Source organism: Taudactylus pleione, unplaced genomic scaffold (assembly GCF_031769625.1).
Source record: "Taudactylus pleione unplaced genomic scaffold, aTauple2 ptg000619l, whole genome shotgun sequence".
NCBI lineage: Eukaryota > Metazoa > Chordata > Amphibia > Anura > Myobatrachidae > Taudactylus > Taudactylus pleione.
The window spans coordinates 4,939,817-4,961,320 of record NW_028285021.1 but is presented as its reverse complement, the minus strand read 5'-3'; the positions used below and the strand labels follow the sequence as shown (position 1 = coordinate 4,961,320).

At 44.0% G+C, this 21,504-nt stretch overlaps 1 protein-coding gene across 4 annotated transcripts in view; it reads left to right on the top strand.

The window, feature by feature from the left end:
- The window catches only part of LOC148479670 (serine/threonine-protein kinase BRSK2), a 179,293-nt gene extending 158,263 nt beyond the window's left edge, over positions 1-21,030 (top strand). For 2 of the 4 annotated variants that reach the window (XM_088454563.1, XM_088454560.1), the window contains exons 18-20: positions 1,117-1,206; positions 8,467-8,514; positions 15,746-21,030. In XM_088454563.1, coding sequence (XP_088310689.1) covers positions 1,117-1,206; positions 8,467-8,514; positions 15,746-15,969 — 362 coding nt within the window. In that variant the 3' untranslated portion in view covers positions 15,970-21,030. The remainder of the gene's footprint in view (positions 1-1,116; positions 1,207-8,466; positions 8,515-15,745) is intronic. The other 2 variants (XM_088454561.1, XM_088454562.1) reach the window with 2 other exon arrangements.
- The last annotated feature ends 474 nt before the right edge of the window (positions 21,031-21,504 follow it).

The following is a 21,504-nucleotide window of genomic DNA, read 5'->3' as shown; positions in this document are numbered from 1 at the left end:
AGACAGATCTGTCTAATTTGGCCACCGACATGTCTGTTCAAATCGCAAATTGGTCTTTTTTTCTTTGCACTTGGATCAGTCGGGTGTGCTCAGTGTAGAGTTTAATAGCAGAAGAGGCAGCATGGGCTTCCAAATCAAATGCCCAGATACAGGGTCAGTTTTAGTGAAAGGAGTGGGATACTGGGGATCCATGCGTCTCAGGCTCCTGGCCTGTGTAGTTTTGTGCTGAAAATCTCTCCTTTGTGTACACACTGGGTCTGATTCAGGTATGGACACTGCATCAAATCACCATGCGACCAGCACTGCATCAAATCATCATTGTGGCAGCAGTGGCCAGTCTAAAGTAAGCTACATTCACAGACGCAGACCCTGATCTCAGCACTCCCAGAAAATGGTGGAGGCACGCTCGTGTTCTGCCCCCCAAATGCCGCAGCATGTCAATCATACTGGGGCTAGCGGGATCTGCGAGCTCGCGGGACCCGAACTGCACATGCACAGTTTTACAATAATTGAAAAACTGTGTGAAAATCTCACTACTGTCCAGACTTTAATCGGAACCACTGTCATCTCTAGATGCCTGTCGTCTGGCATCACTACATGGCAAACACCAATACACCAGGGTTGCCTACCTTTAACATTCTCTTCCCGGGAGAAGCCCGGGTAAGAGATGCAGCAGGGGGCCGACGGGGGCGGGGCTTGACGATTCGCGTCATTAAGCCCCACCCCCTCGCTGTAAAATTGCCGCAATTGGGCACAATTTACATAGGGGGTGGGGCCAAATGCTGTGATTCATGCAGAATCACAGCTTAAGCCCCGCCCCCTTCACGGAGACCCGCGATTGCCGCGGGTATTCTCCTAATTCTGCCCACTTCACTAGGAAGTGGGCAGAATGCGGGAGAAATGCCTACCCTTCCGGGGTTGTGGGGGGTTACCCGAAAAATCGGGAGCCTCCCGCGAAAACCGGGACGGTAGGCATGTATGCAATACACCTGATGTGAATATAGAGCTCTCTATAGTAAATGCTGACTTTGTGGAAAGAGTCAGTTGAGGCTGAAAATACTGCAAGTGGGAATGTGGAAATGTTAATATCTCACCTGTGTAATCTATATGTTCCAGGTCCCAGCAGGAGGTTTAAACGGGTTGTGGAGACAATTCAGACTCAGCTTCTGAGCTCCCATGAGCAGCCGTCTGTACTGCAGCTTTCAGGTGAGAGTCGACTCAGAGGATAAAAGAATCCCGTCCTCAGTTACTGACTTACATAGGATCACCTGTCCGCACTTCATAGCTCCTTGGCTTTATGATGCTGCCAGTGTACTGAGGAAAACTAGACACAGACAGAACAATGTCCATAAACCTTGGTCTGAGTAATATACCATTAATGTACAGGTAGGCAACCTCTGGCCCTCTGGCTGTGGTTGGTTCTTTCATCCATCTGGATTGCTGAGTTAGTATTATCAGGCTATGTTTTATGAGTATCCTTGTTAAAAAGAATTGTAGTAATGAAGGTGCAGATCAGTGTGTAACCGACAAATGGGTCATGTTGTACATTATCAGTTTATTCTGTCAGCCCTATAAAACCAGACACATGAAATACACATGCTGTATTGGAATGAGGTTAGACATGTACTGTATATTACTGTAAAGCAATACAGAGTGCTTCCGAGATAAAGGACCTCATTCAGAGTCGGTCGAAGCGGCCGCACGGTTGTACGGGAAAAGGGTCCGGATATGCCAATGATTCCCTCGCAAGTTGCGTCCCTAAGTTCGGATCGGTAGCTGGCCGACCAAGGGGAGGAAGCGGCCGGAATTAAAAAAAATATGCCCCCTTCTCGTACACATTACACGTCATCTCAAGGCATTAAGGATTAATCAAGACCATCGGAACAGGTCGTAGAGCTTAAGGTTGACCATACACTCTCTTAAGCTCTACGATCATGTCAGTGTAAAAACCTCCCATGTCACATGTGCCATGACGCTACTTTGTTAATTATGCACTCCCATAAACCGTATGCACTCCCATAAAACGCTGTTCGCATAATTAGGCATGCCTGCATTCGGATCTCCACTCCCCCGTTTTCAAGCACCTTCCCCTGTTACCACCCACAAACGCCTCATTCTGTCACTCAAACTACCGACCTGGCTGTGTTCAAGGAGAGAGAAATTTCTGATCGTAGCGGCTAGTTTGCGCACGCGCATTGCGAACTTTACGCATGCGCAGTATAGCGAACATCGGTGGCGTACGACCGTGCGGCTGCTTCGACCGACTCTGAATGAGGTCCAAAGTGTGGCTGCCGCCTGCACACAATGTTGTTGGCTGGAACAATAGTCATAAGAGAGCAGCCTACTTACTGCCAGTCTGCAGCATGACTGATATACACTTTGTGAGCTGAACTGAAAGCCATATGAAGACTAATTAAGAAGCAGTGACTTGCTCTGCCTGCTGAATTCCTATGGATGTGTTGCTTCAGCACAGATTTATTACTGTATGTGTGTGCACTGTGCAGTTTTAAAAAGCTGACCAGACAACCATAGTTATTTCAATCCTCTTTGAAAACCTGAGTCATTTTCAACTTTTCCTACATATTCAATAACCGGAGTTGATGAAATTATTTAGGCTAGGTACCCACTTGCCAGGGGCGTATCTAGGTATTTGAAGGTCCCATAGGAAAAGTTTGTAAGAGCCCCTATGTACCACTCAATGGTGAAAAATGTATGTAACTTTGACAAGGAAGATGGTCCCCCCTCAGCTCTGGGCCCTATAGCAGCTGCACACCTTGCCGCCATGGTAGTTATGTTCATGCCACTGGTATTGCATTAAAAAGCGACTGTGTTTGACATGCAGCTGTGACGAACTATTACAGTCAGGGAGGGACCATTGGATGTCACTCAGTTGATATGCCTTCTCTGGTGGTAATGCAAGCAAACAGATGCAGCAACTAGAAGAGATAACTCCTCACTGCATTGCTATTGGGTCACAGAAACCAGGGGGCTCCATTCACTTACACCAGTGGTTCTCAAACTCGGTCCTCAGGACCCCGCACAGTGCACATTTTCCAGGTCACCTGCACAGGTGTATTCATTACTCACTGACACATTTTAAAAGATCCACAGGTGGAGCAAATTATTTCACTTGTGATTCTGTGCAGAGACCTGGAAAACATGCACTGTTTGGGATCCTGAGGACCGAGTTTGAGAACCTGTGACACATTTACGTGCTTTATACTAACATTAATAAAAGCAGAAATAAAAATAGATGCATTTTGACCCCAGTAGGTGAGCCTTTAATGTTATTGTAATTGGAAAATAAGCAGGAAAATCAGAGGGATAACATTGCACTCTGACATGGCTCAGGTTGGCAGGTAAACTGATAAACTATAGTACAAAATGAGCCCATGGTGTCTATCATGCAAAGCAACTTTTGACCACTAGATGTCACTAACAATAATCTTGTAGCATTTACTGTCAGTATTTGAGGTAGTGGACTCGTTATTCATAGTTGGAACAAGATAAGATTATAAAATTGATACTTAGTAATGGTTAATTGATAAACAGAAAAAATTACATTGCAAGCTTTTAGGGCTCCGAGAACCCTTTAAGGTTCACAAATGTTGCTGGACAGAACAGTACATAATTTTTACCCTGAACATATTTCATAAAAACAATTGAGATAAAATGTAAATGGATGGTCTAGATCGGGCCTGGCCAATCTGTGGCTCTCCAGCTGTTGTGAAACTACATGTACCAGCATGCTTTACCAGCTGATCGGTTGGACTTGTAGTTTTACAACAGCTGGATAGCCACAGGTTGGCCAGGCCTGGCCTAGAAGGACAGTCACCAAAAACACAGGACGTATACACACAATGTTGAGGTGTGTTTTAGAACACTGCCCTCACTGAAAACGTAGCAGGCTCAGGATCATCGCTCCCCATGCCTGGGCACCCCTTCTGTTCATCCCGTAATGTGTGATATAATCTAACATGCCTATATAGGAGCTCCGAGATCTGGTGCCAATAGTTACAGTACTAGGGCTGTGTTAGTGGCCCTGCTACAGCACTGTTAGCCGCAGGACTATGTTCCGCCCTTGTTTTTAGGTGCTTAATATTGTTAGAAGGTTCAGTTCCCAGATTTCCAGTCTTTATATTTCCCATATGTACATTCATATGCTCAATACTTTCCAGATGTCTTTCAGCACTGCACTGGTGTCATATTGTACTGCACTATAGGGAGATGTATCAACCCTACTAAAGAAAAGTGGACCAGTGGAGAAGTTGCCCATAGCAACCAGTCAGATTTTAGATATGATTTATCAAGTACATTCGATAAAGTAATAGATAGAATAATAGTTTGTTTGCTATGGGCAACTGTCCACTTGGTGCTCTTTAGGAGGTTGGATACCTCTTCCCCTGAGTGTGACCACACTGTTCATCCAATACAAAATCCTTAGGGGGAATTAATTTGCCGGTGAAGGGCGCGAATTGCCGTTGCTGTGGTGGCGGCAATGTTAGTCCATCTCGCACCCTTCACTCGGCCAGCCGAAAGGCAGATTCGTACAAAAGAGCTCCCAACCCTATGGGGTAGCGAACACTTTGTGCGAGATCCCATTGACTTAAAGCGCGTTGCTGCTGCGCAGATTTGGCCAGGCAAATGGATTTGCCCTTAATTTAATTCCCCCATAATCTCAACTATTTGATTTCTCTGCATTTTAACCATAATCATCTACATTGTGTCACCTAATTACATGTTCAGTATCTATGAATATTATGTACTCTTTTGCCTAATGTAGGGGGTCTAACACTGGCCATACAAAATTATAGTGTTCATTCTAGCACCCTGCACCTGTCACATCCCATGCAGTTCCTCTTTCCTGCCTGGGGTGTCGCTCTCTGCTCTGATGATTCTAGCACACGAACTGCTGTATTTCAGGAGTTTGATGCATCAGCTGAGCATGCTAGAAGCACCAGAGCAGAGAGCAACACCCCAGGCAGGATAGTGGAACTGCACGGGATGTGACAGGTGCAGGGTGCTAGAATGAAGACTATATCAGTGTCTAATTTGCCACACACAGGGAACCCAATGTTACAATATGCAAGATACGGCTATTGAACCTTTGTGCTAAACAGCTGGCTAATTCCTGACATGGACATGGTATTGGGGTGAGATGATGGCGGCGCACACACTTCAATAGCTGTCATCCTTTACAAACATAGGGGCATATCCAATTGGGCACGAGGTTTAGCGAGTTAAAAACCTTGCGCACCTCGCGCCCAATTCCGGAATGCTGCAGGTATGCATGCTCTTACTACCCGCGGTATTCAATTTAAAAAATAGTGGTCGCGGGGTTTTCAGCTCTGAAATCCCTGCGCCGCGCAAAATGTAAAAAAAAAAACACCTACCTGGCAGGGGGTCTCCGCGGCACCCAGTGGCTTCCACCCTCTCTCTACTTACTGGAGAAGGGGCTGCTGGGAGTCCCGGGGGCTGATGGGAGGAGCAAGGGCTGCTGGGAGATGTAGTTCTCCCAGTGTCCATTCCGGGGGGCCACACACCGCACTGGGTGTAACACACACACTCGCTCATACACACTTACATACAGCACACACACTGACATACTCACCCTGCTGCAGAAGACCCAGCTCACGACGCTGGATGCAGAAGAAGATGCAGAAGACAGCGCTTCGGAAGGTGTGTAATTAGGGACTAATTAACCTAATTGGATACTTCCAATTGCTTAATTAGTCCTCGGGGGGGGGGGGTGCCGCGGGGGTGTCAGAGCAAGTCCCGGTGATTTTTCCTAAAATCATCGATTTTAGGAAAAATCACGCTTGCTCAGGAGATGCGTGAAAAAAAACCTCCCGGCGCGTGTTTTTTAAAAAACCTGCAACTGCAGGAAAAACCTCACAGGTGCAGTTTTTTTGCTATTCTCGCACACAATTGTATAATAATCCAAATGATTTTGATTGGATCATTATCAGACACTGCCGGCAGATTGGACAACGCACTCTGGAATATTGGGCCAGTTGCCTGATATTGCAACATATGTGGTTAACATAGTAGCATTAATACCCTAAAAGCTTACAATGTAATTATTCTATGTTACAGCACTGACTTGTTTCATGTTCTGAAAACCCATTGGGTTCAGCATCGATTCAGAGGGATAACATACAAATTGAATTTATTACAAGTGTTTTTCCCACTGAATTGGCTTTGAACGTTGGGGGTGATTCAGCTATGTATGCAGTGACATTTCACCTGTATAATCTATATGTAACAGTTCCCAGAAGGAGGTTTAAAGTAACCCACGTGCAGTACAGGCCTATAATCCAGCACGCAGTTAGAGGCAGACTGTCCTTGATTGACGGTCTGATACCGTATCTTGGCGGGGAGGGGGCAGCAACGGCCTCCATTTCCCAAAACAGAGGTATGTTGCCGCTGTTGGGAGGGGGTGGAGAGGCCAGGATTTCCGTCGGCTAAATGAGATTTACAGGCCTCTTTTACTCATCTGTGTCAGCCAGATGATGGAAGTGCAGATGATTCGATGCTGCGTCCAAGAACACAGCTTGGATAAGTAATGCATGCAGGAGGCGTGACACCTCCTACTACATTTCCATTAGTGCTATCGCAGCTGCTACAATGCTAGCAGCTGCGATATCAAATGCGTCCGCAGCTGAATCACCCCCTTTGTCTTATTCTCTCCATGGTCTATTATAGATTTATTTATTAGTGGCTAACATGGACCCATTTCCTACTTGCAGTCCGTTCAGAACACTAAATGAATATTGTGTAAAAATAAAGTATACAGTGGTAATTTTGAGATCTTTCCATAGCAAGAATCCTCTCCAGCTCTTATACTGTGTTATTTTATATTTTTCTAGGACACAAGAGTTTCCAGAAACCTTCACACTTAAATAGGTCTCAGAACAACTGTGTGGGGATATATTTATACTGTGCAGTCTGAGACAGTGGGGTCTTAAACGCCCAACAATGCTCCAATTATACATCTGCAATGTCGCTTCTTTAGTATCTTCAGTATTTTAACAGGATTGATTCAAAACAAAATGAAAAATAAGATGAGGGGAAACAGTCTGTTTTCTTACTGCCCAATGCATAGTTTTGGCTCAGATGTGCTTTATATGCCTTAGATCATGCTTTATATTCTTTCTATGGAAAGACATCTCTGACGATTATTACCACTTAGTATATTTGTGCCAATATCCAGAGGACTCAGATGTTTTGTTTCAGAAATCAAATTCTTAGGATGGTATTCAACTAGCTGCAATAAGCGCATGGTGCCAGCAAACAGGTGTTTCCCCGGTACCACGTGACCTCTAGCATGGCATAATTATACATACCGCACAACGGCACTAACTGAATACCCATCTAAGAGGTGTGTATAAGATTTATCATAGGGTTGCCAGATCAATCATTTAAAACCTAAATAAATACTCCACTGTCTGTCCCCCAGCCAGCAGTGCTTTGATAGCAGCTCAGCTGCAAACTTTCCTAATTAACAATGGACACAAAAAAATACACATTATTGTTTAGTACATTGGAGTCAAGTCAGATGCATACTGCATAGTAACAATTACATGTACGCTTTTTGTATCCCAGAGTAACATTTATATTTCCTGTATCTACGTTTTAACTGAGTGACCTGGCAACAATAATTTATCTCTGCCTTCTCATGACCACAGTGCCCAGTTCTGTGTGTGTTACAGGCCTGAAGTCACAGAAAGGTAGCTTACAATAATTATTTTATCCTGGATCTCTCAAGACCGAAATGGAAGTGTATTTTTTTTTACCTTGCAGGAGATTACCTAAACATCATACGTAACTGGCATCCAGTGCACAAAACCGTCAGATAGGCCTGGTGCCCACTGGTGTTTTTTTTGTGTGGTAAAAAAAAAAACCTCAAGTAAAGAAAAAATATTGCTAGTGCTTCTATAATGCGTTTAGCTAGCCAGAAATGCATTGAGTGGAAAAGATGCATTGCCAAACAGTAGTAAAACCACAAGTGGTATGGTATAATTGGACACGAGTTAGAAATTAGCAAATTAAATGGAATTAACGCCAAAGGAGACAAGGCCATAATGTGGACCTTTCACCTACTCATAGCTGCGGAATCCATTTTCAGGACGCGGTTAAAATGTCTGAGATTGTAGCCCATACATTCAGTAGTCACTAGAGATATCACCAAGGCATTAATGTATTGCTGGCCTGCATTCTTATGAATATTAGTTCCAAAACCAAAATGGCTTCCTCCGCAATGCGTGGGTGACAGTTCTAATTACTACTTGACATCTAAACTTACCCTGATCTAATACAATTGCCTCACACTCTACAGTGCACATAATGCTATCAGAGCATATTTGGAGTAATGAACTGGTGTGTGGAAATTTGGGGGATGGCTGTTTTGTGTGGGAATGTTTGGTTCATTTCCCCCTACCCTGTTTTTCCCCTTGTGTTGTTCAGACCCCAATAACTGTATGGAGTATCTCAGTGGGAAGCTCTCAAAATGTGGTAAGGACCCTTCGGCTATGTGCTCATATCTCTGCTGCTGTTGCTATGCTCCTCCCTCCTCGCTACCCACGCAGATTCCCTGGCTCATAACAATCCCCTCCCTCAGATTCCCACCCTTTCCCTGACCACAACGCAGACACAATACACCACATACATTCATCCATGTAAACACAGTGGAGTTGGCCCATGCCACATACTGTACATATTGAGGAGGACTTACATACATACATACAGACCTTCAACTTGGTAACTAGACTTTCACTAAAGGGGCTGTGTCAATTTGGAAGTAAAGAGCAGTATCCACTAATTAAATCAAATTCTAAATAAACTGGATCTCATGAGTGTCCCTATCAGGAAGCTTATAATGATACCCTTATGAAGGAAGAGTTTAGTATATCTATGTGATCTTTGGCTGTGTCTCAAAACAAAGAGATGTTCACCTGAGGTAAACCTGTGAAGAGCAGAACAATGGGGGTCTGATGTAATGGAGTATTATAGTGATCCCCCTACACACACACACACACGAACACATTGTTGGCTTATAAAAAAATCAGACAGTACCCAGAGCAGGATCTGATATTATAGGCATCATATTCCCAGTGACCACATCAGAAATATGGTACAGGCAAATGCATAAAGGATTTTCTCACCTTCTTTGCAGTTGCCGGTGCCAGACTTCTGGGTGGGGGGGGGGGGGGAGGAGTGGGGATGCAATCGGGAAGCCGGTTGACATTATACCAACAGCCGGCTTCCCGACTGTCATATCCTGGCGAGGGCGAAATGACCGGCGTGTCAATTCACCGACGCCGTGCGCCGCGAGCGGACAGCCACAGGGGGGGGTTTAGGTTTAGGGCTCCCAGGTGGGACTTAGGGTTAGGCACCCCCGGGTGGAGGTTAGGGTTAGGCACATCCCCAGCGGACTTAGGTTTAGGCAGCGGGAAAGGGGGGGTTAGGTTTAGGCACTTAGAGGGGGGATTAAGTTTAGACACCCCTAAGGGAGGGTTAGGGGGGTAGGTTAGGATAGTTAGTACTTACCTGGGGACGATCGGGATTTCCAGCGCTGTCGGGCTGCCGCTGCCGGGATTTGTTCCTTTGTCGGCCTGACGCTGCCGGGATTCGAACTGCCGGCCATGCGGCCGGCGGTATTACATACCGATTCCGGGGAGTGGGCACATTTTAAAAACTTGCACACAGTTCAACTCATCTCTTAATCCACCCTGGTGTGTGGGGGCTCATCAACATAAGGATAATACTATTCTGGGGGAGGTAGAGTTAGCATTAAGTGTTTTACTTCATGTGGACATTTCCATTAATAATGACTTTTACCCAAGATACTGTAGTTAAATGTTCATAACATTCTATAATAAACCCCCAAAATAATAACGTGAGACTGTCTCATTGTAGTCCAAGGTGGCATAGCCCCCCTAATCCCTGCCCCCACTGCAGACACCAACTCTTCCTTATACAGTATATACATATTAAGGTCTGAGCTTGTCCCTCTGCAACCTACTTTTGCTTAGTTTGGCTGCCATGATTTTTGGGACTTGAGCAGGTAAAAGGAGAAGTAATCACTACGTTTGTCCTAAGAGGTGCTTAGTATGGGGACCTTCAGTATCTACTATATCTAACACCTGCGGCTATCCCTCTAAGCCTGCTCTCCTCTTTATTACCTATCTAATGCTTCTCTCTTTATTCCTTCCATATCATGTCATGATTTATTTATATCACCCATCAATTGTCGTGTTCCCTTCTGATTCTTTCCATTTATCTTCTGGTTTTCCCTCTTTATCAGTTATCCATGTCTTTCCATGATGAATCTTCCCCTTGTCTATTATTACCCTGCTTCTGGCTCCTGGCGCTCACTTCTCATCTCTCTGAACTTAACATAACAATCAGTGAGCTAGATCATGTAACAGATAGCAGCGATATTTCTCTTTTATTATTATTATTATTATTATTATTATTTTAACTCAGCCACACTGCACACGAGTACATCTGTTTTGATCCATCTCGCAGCACAATCCTGAAACCTATACATAGCATCAATACTTTGTGTATATAATTTGCACACACTGGATTCTAGGCCTGATTCAGCAAGGAACGAAAAGGAGAGAACGCACGCATCTGTCCGTTGCGAGAATATGCTATTCAATGCATACGCATGGAGACAGCAGCACAAGATGCAGAGACCCAGCCCTATATTAAGCCCCCCAATCTCCCTTTACTAAAAGCCTGGTCAGTACGCACGATAACATAAACATGGGTAACATCGAGAACCATCGACCACATTTGCATAATAGTGGTTGACCAGACCTCGCGCAGGATCTCGGCAACTTCCTGTGTGCACGGAGTCTCATCACTGCATAATTATGGAGGCCCCTAAAACCGCGTCCCAATGCACAGGCACGCCTGCATTCGCCCGACCACCCCCCCGTCACCACCCACAAACGACACTTCATGTTAATCAATATTGGGAGGGGTCTACGTACACACGCTGGTGTAGTTTGTGTATGCTAAACCCGATCGCACTGGCTAGTTTGCGCATGTGCAATACAAAAACATCGGCCACGTGCGTGCGTTCTCTCCTTTGCGTTGCTTGCTGAATCAGACCCTCTGTACACTTTCACTATATGCAGAGTTCAATGCAAGTTGGTGGCAATTGCACTCACAGGGCATGGACAGAATTAAATGTGTATATACGTAGAACACGTTTAAGAACAGTGGGCCTGATTCAGACCCACTCGCGAGCGGCTGTCCGCTCGCAAGTGGGTCGATGTTATGCACTGAGCATGCGCACGACGGAGGGAGCTCCGTCGTGCGCATGCGCCAGACGCGACGAGCGAAGGAAAGTCCTTCGCTCGTTGTGTCCGATCAAAGGGGGCGTGCTGTCAATGTTGATTGACAGCACGCCCCCTTTGGTGGGCGTGCCGGGGGCGTGCCTCCCTGACGGGGGCGTTCCCACGGGAACGCCTCCCGTCAGAAGCCGGCCCACTGACATCACTAGTGATGTCAGTGGGAGTGATTTTGGCTCTGATAGAGCCAAAATCACTCCGGAGCTTGCGGTTGAAAACCTCAACCGCAGGCTCCGGCTCGCAAATTCGATGGTCGCGATGGTCTCGACCATCGCGACCATCACAATGCACGCTCGTATAGCCTGTGGGTGGTGACCCACAGCTATACGAGCGTCCAGGAGGACGCTCCATGAAAATGGAGGCCGGCCCTCATTCAGAGCGTGCGCTCTGCTCAGAGCGTACGGCTCTGAATGAGGGCCAAAGTCATTCCAATGGAACAACATGTATTTTCAATTTAATGTACTAAAAAAAAAAAAGACTGAAAAATTTGATATCAAATTACTGCCATTATCTCTTAACCTAACAATAGATATTCTTAATACTCAGTGAGGGCAGCCATTATGTGAACACAGCAGCCCAGTGCACCTAGTGCCTCAGAGGGGTTTGATATAAAAGATAGACAACAGATGTTAGCTAGGCAATAGTTCGACAGGGACAAAAGGTTCGACACAGAAAAGGTCAACATGGATGAATGTCGACAGGGTAAAAATGTCAACCAAAAATAGTCAACACAGAAATGGTCGTCACGTGTTTTTTATTTTTTTTCTAACCCTAATCTTCATCTTAACCCTAACCCTCCCTCCTGGTACCTAACCCTAACCGTCGGGGTAAGTGCCTAACCCTAACTGTCTCTTCTAGTGCCTAATCCTAACTCTTTGGTAAGTGCCTACCCTAACAAAACAAACGTGTCGACCTTAATCCATGTCGACCTTTTATGTGTTGACCTTTTGTCTCTATCGACCTATTGCCTGTCTAACATCTGTTGTCTATCTAGACATTTTCAAACTTTTTTAACGTCTATCTATTGACTGGAACCCGTCTCAGAGATCTCACTGGTCCTTTATGAATTGTTGGGCTACATTCAAATCTAAAGAATATTGGTTGGGTCAACAAAATGGCTGCCTTCATTAATGCCCAATTATATCACTGGTCTCTAGTGACTTGAATGGCTACAGGCAAACACTTCCTACAAAAAAGCTGCTTACAGTGAGTAAATCCAGCTAAAGGGTGTACCTTTTCCCTAGGCAAACCATGTGTGGTGTAAATGCAGTATATTTTGCATGAAATCATAATACTGTCTGCTTTTTGCATCTAGAACACAAATACGGGGCAGACTTATTTTAATGCTGTGATGCAGGCTTGGCTATGATGCATTGCGGTCACAACTGTAAATCTGTCCACACATTTTAAGTTATCCATCACCTGCTACACACCATGGTATTGTCAAGTTTCAAAATGGCGCCTTCTAATTAGACTTACTCCTTACGCTAAGTGGCCCGGTCTGTGTAGATAACAAGCACAAGGGAGTTCTATTGCACATTCAGGATAGAATGGAAATTAGGGGCCATTGTATTAAAGCTTGATGAGAGATAAAATTGAGATATAAATCACCAAACAATCAGCTTCTAACTTACATTTTATAGGCTGTGTTTGAAAAATGACAGTTCGGAGCTGATTGGTTAATACTTTTTCTCTCACAATTTTATCTCTCAGCAAGCTTTGATACATAGGCCCCTTAGTCTTCATTTTAGACCTCAGATCTCACTGTAATTACAACCACAATGCATAATATGTCCACTTAACATGACTGACTGTGTGACACACTCCTGTGAGAACACTACTTTTACATCGCTGATTCAACCCCAATCTATAAATGGCTTTTATGCCGTCTCTGATATAAAATCACAGAGCAATTCCGTCTATATATTTTTTTTAAATGGTAAATTAACTCCCTACACCCAACACTCACGTAGATATGAGTTAAGTTCGATTTTATGCAATAAGCCAATTCCCAGTCATTGCTAAACCAATAGAGGATAGTACACAAAGTACTGTATGACTAAACACTATTTCTTCCCGTTTTATAGTACATATGTCCACAACAAAACTGTACGACATTATTTGACAATCATGTTTTGTTGTTTTTGCTAATGACTATTTTGTGAAAAACAAATGGTGAAGAAAAGTGTTTTGCTTATTGGCCCACAGGAGTCACGTTATATATCCTACCTAGAATCCCCTGCAGGCTTGAACAAGACACACAGTATATAATCAGCTCCTGCTTCGCTTTCCTCATCCCATTCGCTGCTTTTCCCCTTTGCCAACACGCTCCCCCTGCCTCCTAACCTACATACCCTTTTCCCACTCCCATACTCACTTCGTGTTCCCGCCTCTCGTTCAGCTCAGTGGCTCTAAGGGGCCTATGTATCAAAGCTTGATGAGAGGTAAAATTGTGAGATATAAATCACCAACCAGTCAGCTTCTAACTTACATTTTATAGGCTGTGTTTGAAAAATGACAGTTAGGAGCTGATTGGTTAATACTTTTTCTCTCACAATTTTATCTCTCATCAAACTTTGATACATAGGCCCCTTAGTCTGCAGAGTTTTGCAGTTTCCATTGGCCACAGAACTGAAGGAGTGCTTGTAAAATAGTACATGCTCAGCATTCTATTAATGTCTTCATCTACAAGTGTCATATTATTGTCTCATATCTGTCTATGGCTGTCTTTGCATATGCTCCTTGTGCACCTACCTGTCCTTCTCTCACTCTCCTGTCACTTTTCCTTCTTTTCCCCTCCGCTCACTAATCTGTTGTCTCTTTCCTACTGCTGTCCTCTATCGGTCCAATCTTTCTCTTCTAGTCAGATTGTCATTTTTGTTTGTGCCTACTACCTTATTATTACAATGACAGTGTTGCAGAAGTAGGGTTCCTGCAGGACAAGTCTATGGGTGATGGGATGGGATACAACAATCCTATTAGTAGAGACAAGGAAAGTTTTCAAAACTGAAATAGTGACCTCATTTCGCATTTGGCTGCAGAATTTTGCACCATTCTGTTGTGGAATTTGGGCTAAATTCAGAATTTCCTTGAAGCAAATACTCAGATTGTATTGAAGTCTGCAATACCTTTCTGTGCTTCACTCATCTCTACCCACCAGTGATTACAGAAAATAAGAATTTAGCATTCACCTGGCAAAGGTTAAAATTGGGACTTGGGCCATTTTCATTGGCCAAGTGCAAAATCAGCTTTGCTCTGCAATGTCCCGGCATTTGTGCAGAAGTGCCCAGATTTCTGCCAAAAAGCACATTTACAAAATTGAAGCATTTGCAAAGCTAAGTGAAGGAATTGGGTGTTATAAGGACATCTGTAGATAAGCAAGACAGTAGTTATTGTATAAGACACTGGTCCTTCTAAGCAGAGCAATATGGAAATGATCTAAAAATGAAACTTAAGGCGCGTATCTACTAGACGATAAAAATGAGCGATTACATCGTTATCGTTCATTAATCGTGGAGTAAAATGCCGGCAACAACCAACGATGTGCGTTCCCGCTGGTCGTTGTCGGCATCTGTTATCGCCTGAACATGCCGGCCGACCTGTAGATATCGACAGGTTGTGCATGTTGGGGGTGAGGGAGGGTGCCTGCACTGCACGGCATATCGTTCAGTGTGGGCACATTATCCACTGCACAGGATGGTGAACGATTGAATGATTACAATGTTGTAATCGTACAGTCATTCCACTCTCGTGTCACCTTTATTAGGAAAAATCTGTTGAGCAAGGTCGCACTCAACAGCTGATTCCCAATGGACGGAAGTATAGTTTGTTTAAGCTTCTAAAGCTGGGTACACCCTGAGACGATGTTGCAGGATATGTCGTTTCCGGCTGAATCGGAACCCTACAGTAGTGTAGACTGGCAGGGTCGTTTTATTTCTTCCCCATCTGACTGTCGCACACATACTATTCTCGCTCACACCATCTCATTTTAATTTTGCCTTTCACCCTTTGTCTCTATGTGTCCCTTCCTGTATCGTGCATCTGTCTTCTACACATAGTGCAGGCAGCCACTCTACCCAAATCCGCAATCATGAGGATGAAACCCAATAATTCTCTAGGGAACAGACATTTCACAAAGGATGCAGCCGCCAATTCACCAGGTGCCAGCGACGTTGCTGCTATAGTGAATTGAGAGGCTGTACTTTTGTGAATACGTGCCCAGAGCACAATGTGGCTGCTTCCACTGTGTGTAGGCAATGAGTATACTTTACGCGTTTTCTCCTTGACTCTTTCCCATTCTGTCTTTCTCTACCTTTCTCTCTGCCTGTCTCTTACCCTCCCCCCCTTTCTCCCTTCCCTGTTTTTCTCTCTATCTCTAGGCCGCCCAATCAGTAACTTCTTTGACGTACTTAAACAACTTTTTTCAGACGAGAAGAATGGTCACGCTTCTCCTGCCCCTGGGCCCCACAGCAAGCAGCGTCCGACTGATAATAAGGATCAGGGGGCCTTGGGAGCCAGCGGGAAGGAGAGAGCCAGGAAAACCAGCCCTGTCATCACTCAGGAGACCCCCGTCCCTGCTTCCCCCAGCAAACAGGGCACATAACAGAGGAAATTCCTACTGTGACCTCAGGATGTCACTAAAGTCCAGTGATACAACAGGGAGTATACCCTGCCATTTTCTCAGTGAACACAGGGGGGCAGTGTCACAGAGTGATGCTATAGGAATTTAGTCCTGTAAGGCACTCTCTGAGGACATCATTTATAAGTGTGTCTCCCAGCATAAACCACTAAGGACCTGGAGAACTTAGAATATCAAAATGTGTACACATTACATATGCCTGTAGTGCACACAGGGACATTGTGCAATCATTTCCCACCGTACGCTGTGGAAACATATACACCAGAGAAAGGCAACATGTGGCTCTACGACTGTCATGGAACTACAGGTCTAGGCATTCCATGAAGTTGGAGAACTATAAGTGGCAGCACGGGCAGGGCAATCGGAGACTTATTGTACCACAACACATGTTAAGAGTTACAGGTTGCCTTACCCTGATGTACACCATTAGGAGGCATTTGCCTTTAAGAATCCATCCTGCAATGTATCCAGTGGCTATAGGATGAAACCATCAGGATGCTGTTACTTTCCTGTAGGGATGATCCCAGTCACTTCCACGCCATCATCTTCATTTTAAATCCAACTGCACAAAACAGCTCTGAGATATGGGTTCTCCTCCATCCACTCCGTTATACCAGACTGTACATAGGCTCTGGATATGAGATCTGGATTTATCATAAATATATATATATTCTGCTCTGTAAATGCATATATAAGTGTGTATATATTCTCGCACACCCATGTAACTGCAGTATTAGTACTAGTTATAAGTGCATCATTTTTATAGACAGGACAGGTCTGAATGTTTGTGTATATACAGCTATAAATATGTATATAGAGAGCTCGGAGCACAATCATTACTGGCTGCAGCCTGCTTGGTTTCACCTTCCCCAATTAATGATTTTTCCTTTCTGTCCTATATGTTTGTTTTCCATTTCATCTCTGCACCTGTTTTCTTCATCACAATTATTTACCCTGCCTGTTCCTTTTATGTTTCTTTTTTATTATTATTATCTTCTCCAATCAATTCCCACCAATCGTCAACTTTTTTGCTTTTTCTCCATATTTTTCTCTTTCTCTCTCGCATGTGTGTTCTCCCTCACTTTACCCCCCAGGAATTATCCCAAAAAGCTAACCAGCCGCCCTTCATCTCCTCCTTTTCTTGTCCGTCTGGCCAGAAGATGACCCTGACTCAACCCTTCGCCTGCCATCCAGCTTGGAGCCTGCAGCAGGGACATCTCCCTTCCGGAGATGGGCAATAAGGCATCCAGGAGTTGGGTTACCATCAAGTAGTGATATTATCGAAATAGAGTTTGGAGTTCACACAGGTGATGATCTCACAGGAGACAAAACTAAGAGCTTTCCTGTTATTACCTTCATGGTAACCCTACTCCTGAAATCCTGCTTCGCTGCACCACCTAAGAAATCTAGAGTTTTACTGTAATGCCTACGGTTGCGTGAAGCTCTTCAGGCAGGAAAGGGGTCAATAGATTATATTAAGGGTTTTTAATGCTGAATGTATTTAAGGGGATAATTATGTTTACACACAAACACATATAACACACCGCTACATTCAGAGGTTAATAGAGGAGCGGTGTTCTGTACCGGACACCATTTAGGGCAGTGCCCTAGTATTCCGCTCTTCATCATCTTGTTGGGTTGGGGAATGATTTTTGGGGATGTACACAAGGGGGGTTGGCATGTCCTGTTGCATAATGTGAAATATTGGGGCTATTTTTATAAGGTTTGTAAGTTTAGGGTCTGGGTGTTAATCCTTTGTGTTTAAATTATTAACTGCTAACTGCAAGACTGGCCTGTGGACCGGTGCTGTGCACGGAAGATGGAGAGATGCAATGCCCAGCAGCACACAAGCATTGCAACTAGTGTTTACATATGTCCTTATTACATGTATATCCACAAGCACACAGAGCTCTACAGGGGGCGTACATGGAGGAGTTGGTGATATGCCCACGTTTGTCAATGTACTTGCGGAAACTATATAGTTTGGCATGAGGACCATTTACTGACAAAATTAAAGTTGTCCATTCTTTATAATCCATTCAAAAGGTAACAGGTGGCTTAAAGCGCTCCTTTCATTTGGGGGTAGTTGTTATAAAGGCTTAACCAATATTCCTGAGAACATCAATACACAAGTGACAGTTATGCATCATTCTTGTGCCTCACGTCTCAGTGGTGTCACTTGGTGGTAGTGAATTGATGAATGACATATTGGCATGACCTACAGAATAGCTTCTTCCAATTGTGTACAAGCAAAATGTTTACTTTAAAAAGTACCCCACATGTCAATTAGGACTTTTTAGATCTCATTTTTAATTTATATTTATTTAAAGGTTTTCAACATTTTATTTTTCTTTTTGAAGGCCTTCTGTTCTAATTCCTGTCCAACTCGTCTTTTTATCTTCTAAGATTCTATGGGGATCACCGAGGAGCTGCAGGATGAGCCACAAAAAGAAAGGACAGTTTTTTTAGGGCTTTCATAGCCGATCATTTCACTTATGTCACAGACAAACGTGCAGGAGCCTCCCAAATATAATGTGAGCATCAGAGACTAATTATAAGGAGTTGTCACCCTTTTCTCAGGTAACAGGCTTTACAGCATTATTTCTAAGCTACAGTCATCCAGCTCCCCAAACACTCCAAGTTTTCAGGATTTCTTTAATCATGCACAGGTCTATATGGCTGGGTCTGTAATTATACTGTTTCCACAGACAGAAAATCCTGAAAGAATGACCTGTTGAGAGGGGGGGGGGGGGGTGTGCGTTAAGAAACTATGCTTTATGGTAAATATTTCATTATAGATGTCATGCACGTGTTAGCTTACCAGAAACATATCTTTGCCAAATGCAGCAAGCTCACAAAAAATATGTAGATTTTCTTTGCAAACTAGGGTCTGAATGAGATGGACGCAGTGCAGATATTAGCACAGATTGAGCGATTGTTTGCTGCACTGTTCATGCCCAGCAACTGAACTGCGATTACGCTCACAGAGGATTCACTCGCAAAGTGAGTGACAGGTAGTCAGCGTTTGGTGGCGATAATTGGGGAGGGTTAGAAAACGCAGGCGCGTCGGACAGTTTATACAATGTTTTGTGTGTGTCCATAAATTAGCCAGTGTGGCTTTGCACGCAGCAGGAGAGCCCTCTGCGTGTCCTGAGGTTCGCTAAGTCTACGACAGCTTTTGGCCCATACACACGGTCAGATAAACTGCATGACTTTAACGATAACAATCATATCGTTAAATCATAGTTTCTGGCTCCTGCATACAACCAAACGATGGTCAATGCGCAGGCATGAATGGTCGATGACGACCATCGACCGTGCATGCAGACCAACCTGGTCGATATCGACCAGGTTAGCTTGTTTACTATAGGGACCCACGATCGTTAATCGCTGGTCGTTATAGTCGTGAGGAGCTTAATGCATGTGTTGGATGCTCTATAACGATCATCCAACACATGCAGGACGATCAGATAACGATCGTTATATGATGGTCTGACTGTATGTACCCTCCATTAGACTTACTTAGATGGCCACCAGATCTGCGTTCGATGTTTCCGGTTTTGTGCATGAGAGGCAGATGTGAGATGCTCTCAGTGGGCGTCTCTAAGATCTGGGTAGTAAGGGAGTCATTAGCATATTTTAGCATTTGCAATCCCGCCCAAAGGTGGCGACACGCCTGAGTTTTGGAAAATGGAGGCCGACGACGCCCACTCCACTTACAGAAACGCCAGCAGACTGTCAATCGCTGACAGCCTGCTGCCGGACTGTGTGCCCATTATCGCAGATCCATTCTGCACATGCACAGAATCTGCGGGACCCTAGTACGAATTGTAATGAATATTAATGTACTTCAGCCTAATGCTGCAGCTTAATGGGAGTATTTACTTGCAGATTTACAGCAGGGCCACCATAAGAAGTAATATATTTGTCACTAATCTTAGTGGGCTATCCATAAATAAATAGGATTTGAAAGATACAGTACTCCTATGATTCCCAACCAGACAGGGACTGCCATTGGATCATGGGAATTGTATTTGAATAATAGCCTGAGATTGTAGTCTGCAAAGAAACTACATTCACCAGGTACATTAGCATCAGTATAACCAAATTATACTACATTTACAAATATGGGCAAAACGTAACCTATCCTTCAGTAACCCTCACGGCTCTGCACAGTGCTTGTATATACAAAATATTGCAATGCTTAAAAAGGTATAGTATACAAATGCATGTTATGGCCTGCAGCTTGTATACATACCACATCGCGCTCTGCATCTGTATATGCAGCACAATGCTCCGCAGGCCTTTCGCACAGTGTGTGGTGTGAAAGTCTGTTATTTATAAATACAATATAAATATATATATTTAAGCTATTAGCTGTACAATGATCAAGTTTGCGATGAATGATTCTGTTGGTATGTAAATAATCTGATTTTCTGAGAATATGTCCTGTGAATGGGAGAGACAGCACAATACATATTTATGGTACAGCAGGAGGAAACACATCTTACCGCCATCTTAACTCAACTAAAGGTTCTTAAATAAAAACAAGGCCTCAGTCTTTGACATTACACTCATCAACTCCATCCTTGTTCTCTCTTGTGCCCACGGTTTTAATATCTACCCATTTGTTCTATATCCGTTTGAAACAAATGAAGACCTGAGGGTATTGTCCACAAAGAGGTGCTGAATTATTGGGGCAGGAGAGAAGTAATGGCAAGGCACTTGACTTCCGGTAACACTTTCCATTTTGCCGGCTTCCTGAAAGTGTTAATGCCAATGTTCTGTTGACTTCCTGCCTTTTTACACACTTGCACATTTTACAGTATTACACCACACTGCCTGCCAGAGGCCAGTCGTGCATGGCTCTGTGGCAGTAGTGAGGGTGGTAGGCGTCTGGACAGCAATATTCCCCTTGTGTGTTTTGTAAAGCCAATGGGCGCACACTGCGGCATGTTACTCACCCGCAATGGCGTTCAAAGAAAACAAAAAATGAACGTCAGAAAACAGCCAATAAAATTGTTCAGTATGTACACAACCTGCTCTGGTGTGGTTATTTAATAAAGCTTCTTTACAATAACGAAACTAAATAGGTGAGCAAATGAAGACACACAGCGGAGGTGGCCATTTTGTGGACTGAACCTAAATGCATTCTCACAAATATGGTACACCAACAAAATGGATGCACCCACTGTCTGCAGGTATATGATAGCTCAGAGAAGGGTTTTAGTAGGGCATCGGATGACATATGTAACCATAGCAACACCATTAGGATCAAAAGCATTAAGGACAGATTGCAAGTGGACATAAGATTGGCGACATCACCTATCCAGGGCACCTAACCAATGTAACATGAAGTGAAGCTCATCACATTACTGAGCCAGCCGTGGTTCTTATTCAATGTACTTTGACAACTATATATCATCACTTTTCTTGTTCTGGGATAAGGGAGAACTATACAACAATATAATTACAAAGTTGGTTATTTAAATTATAAAC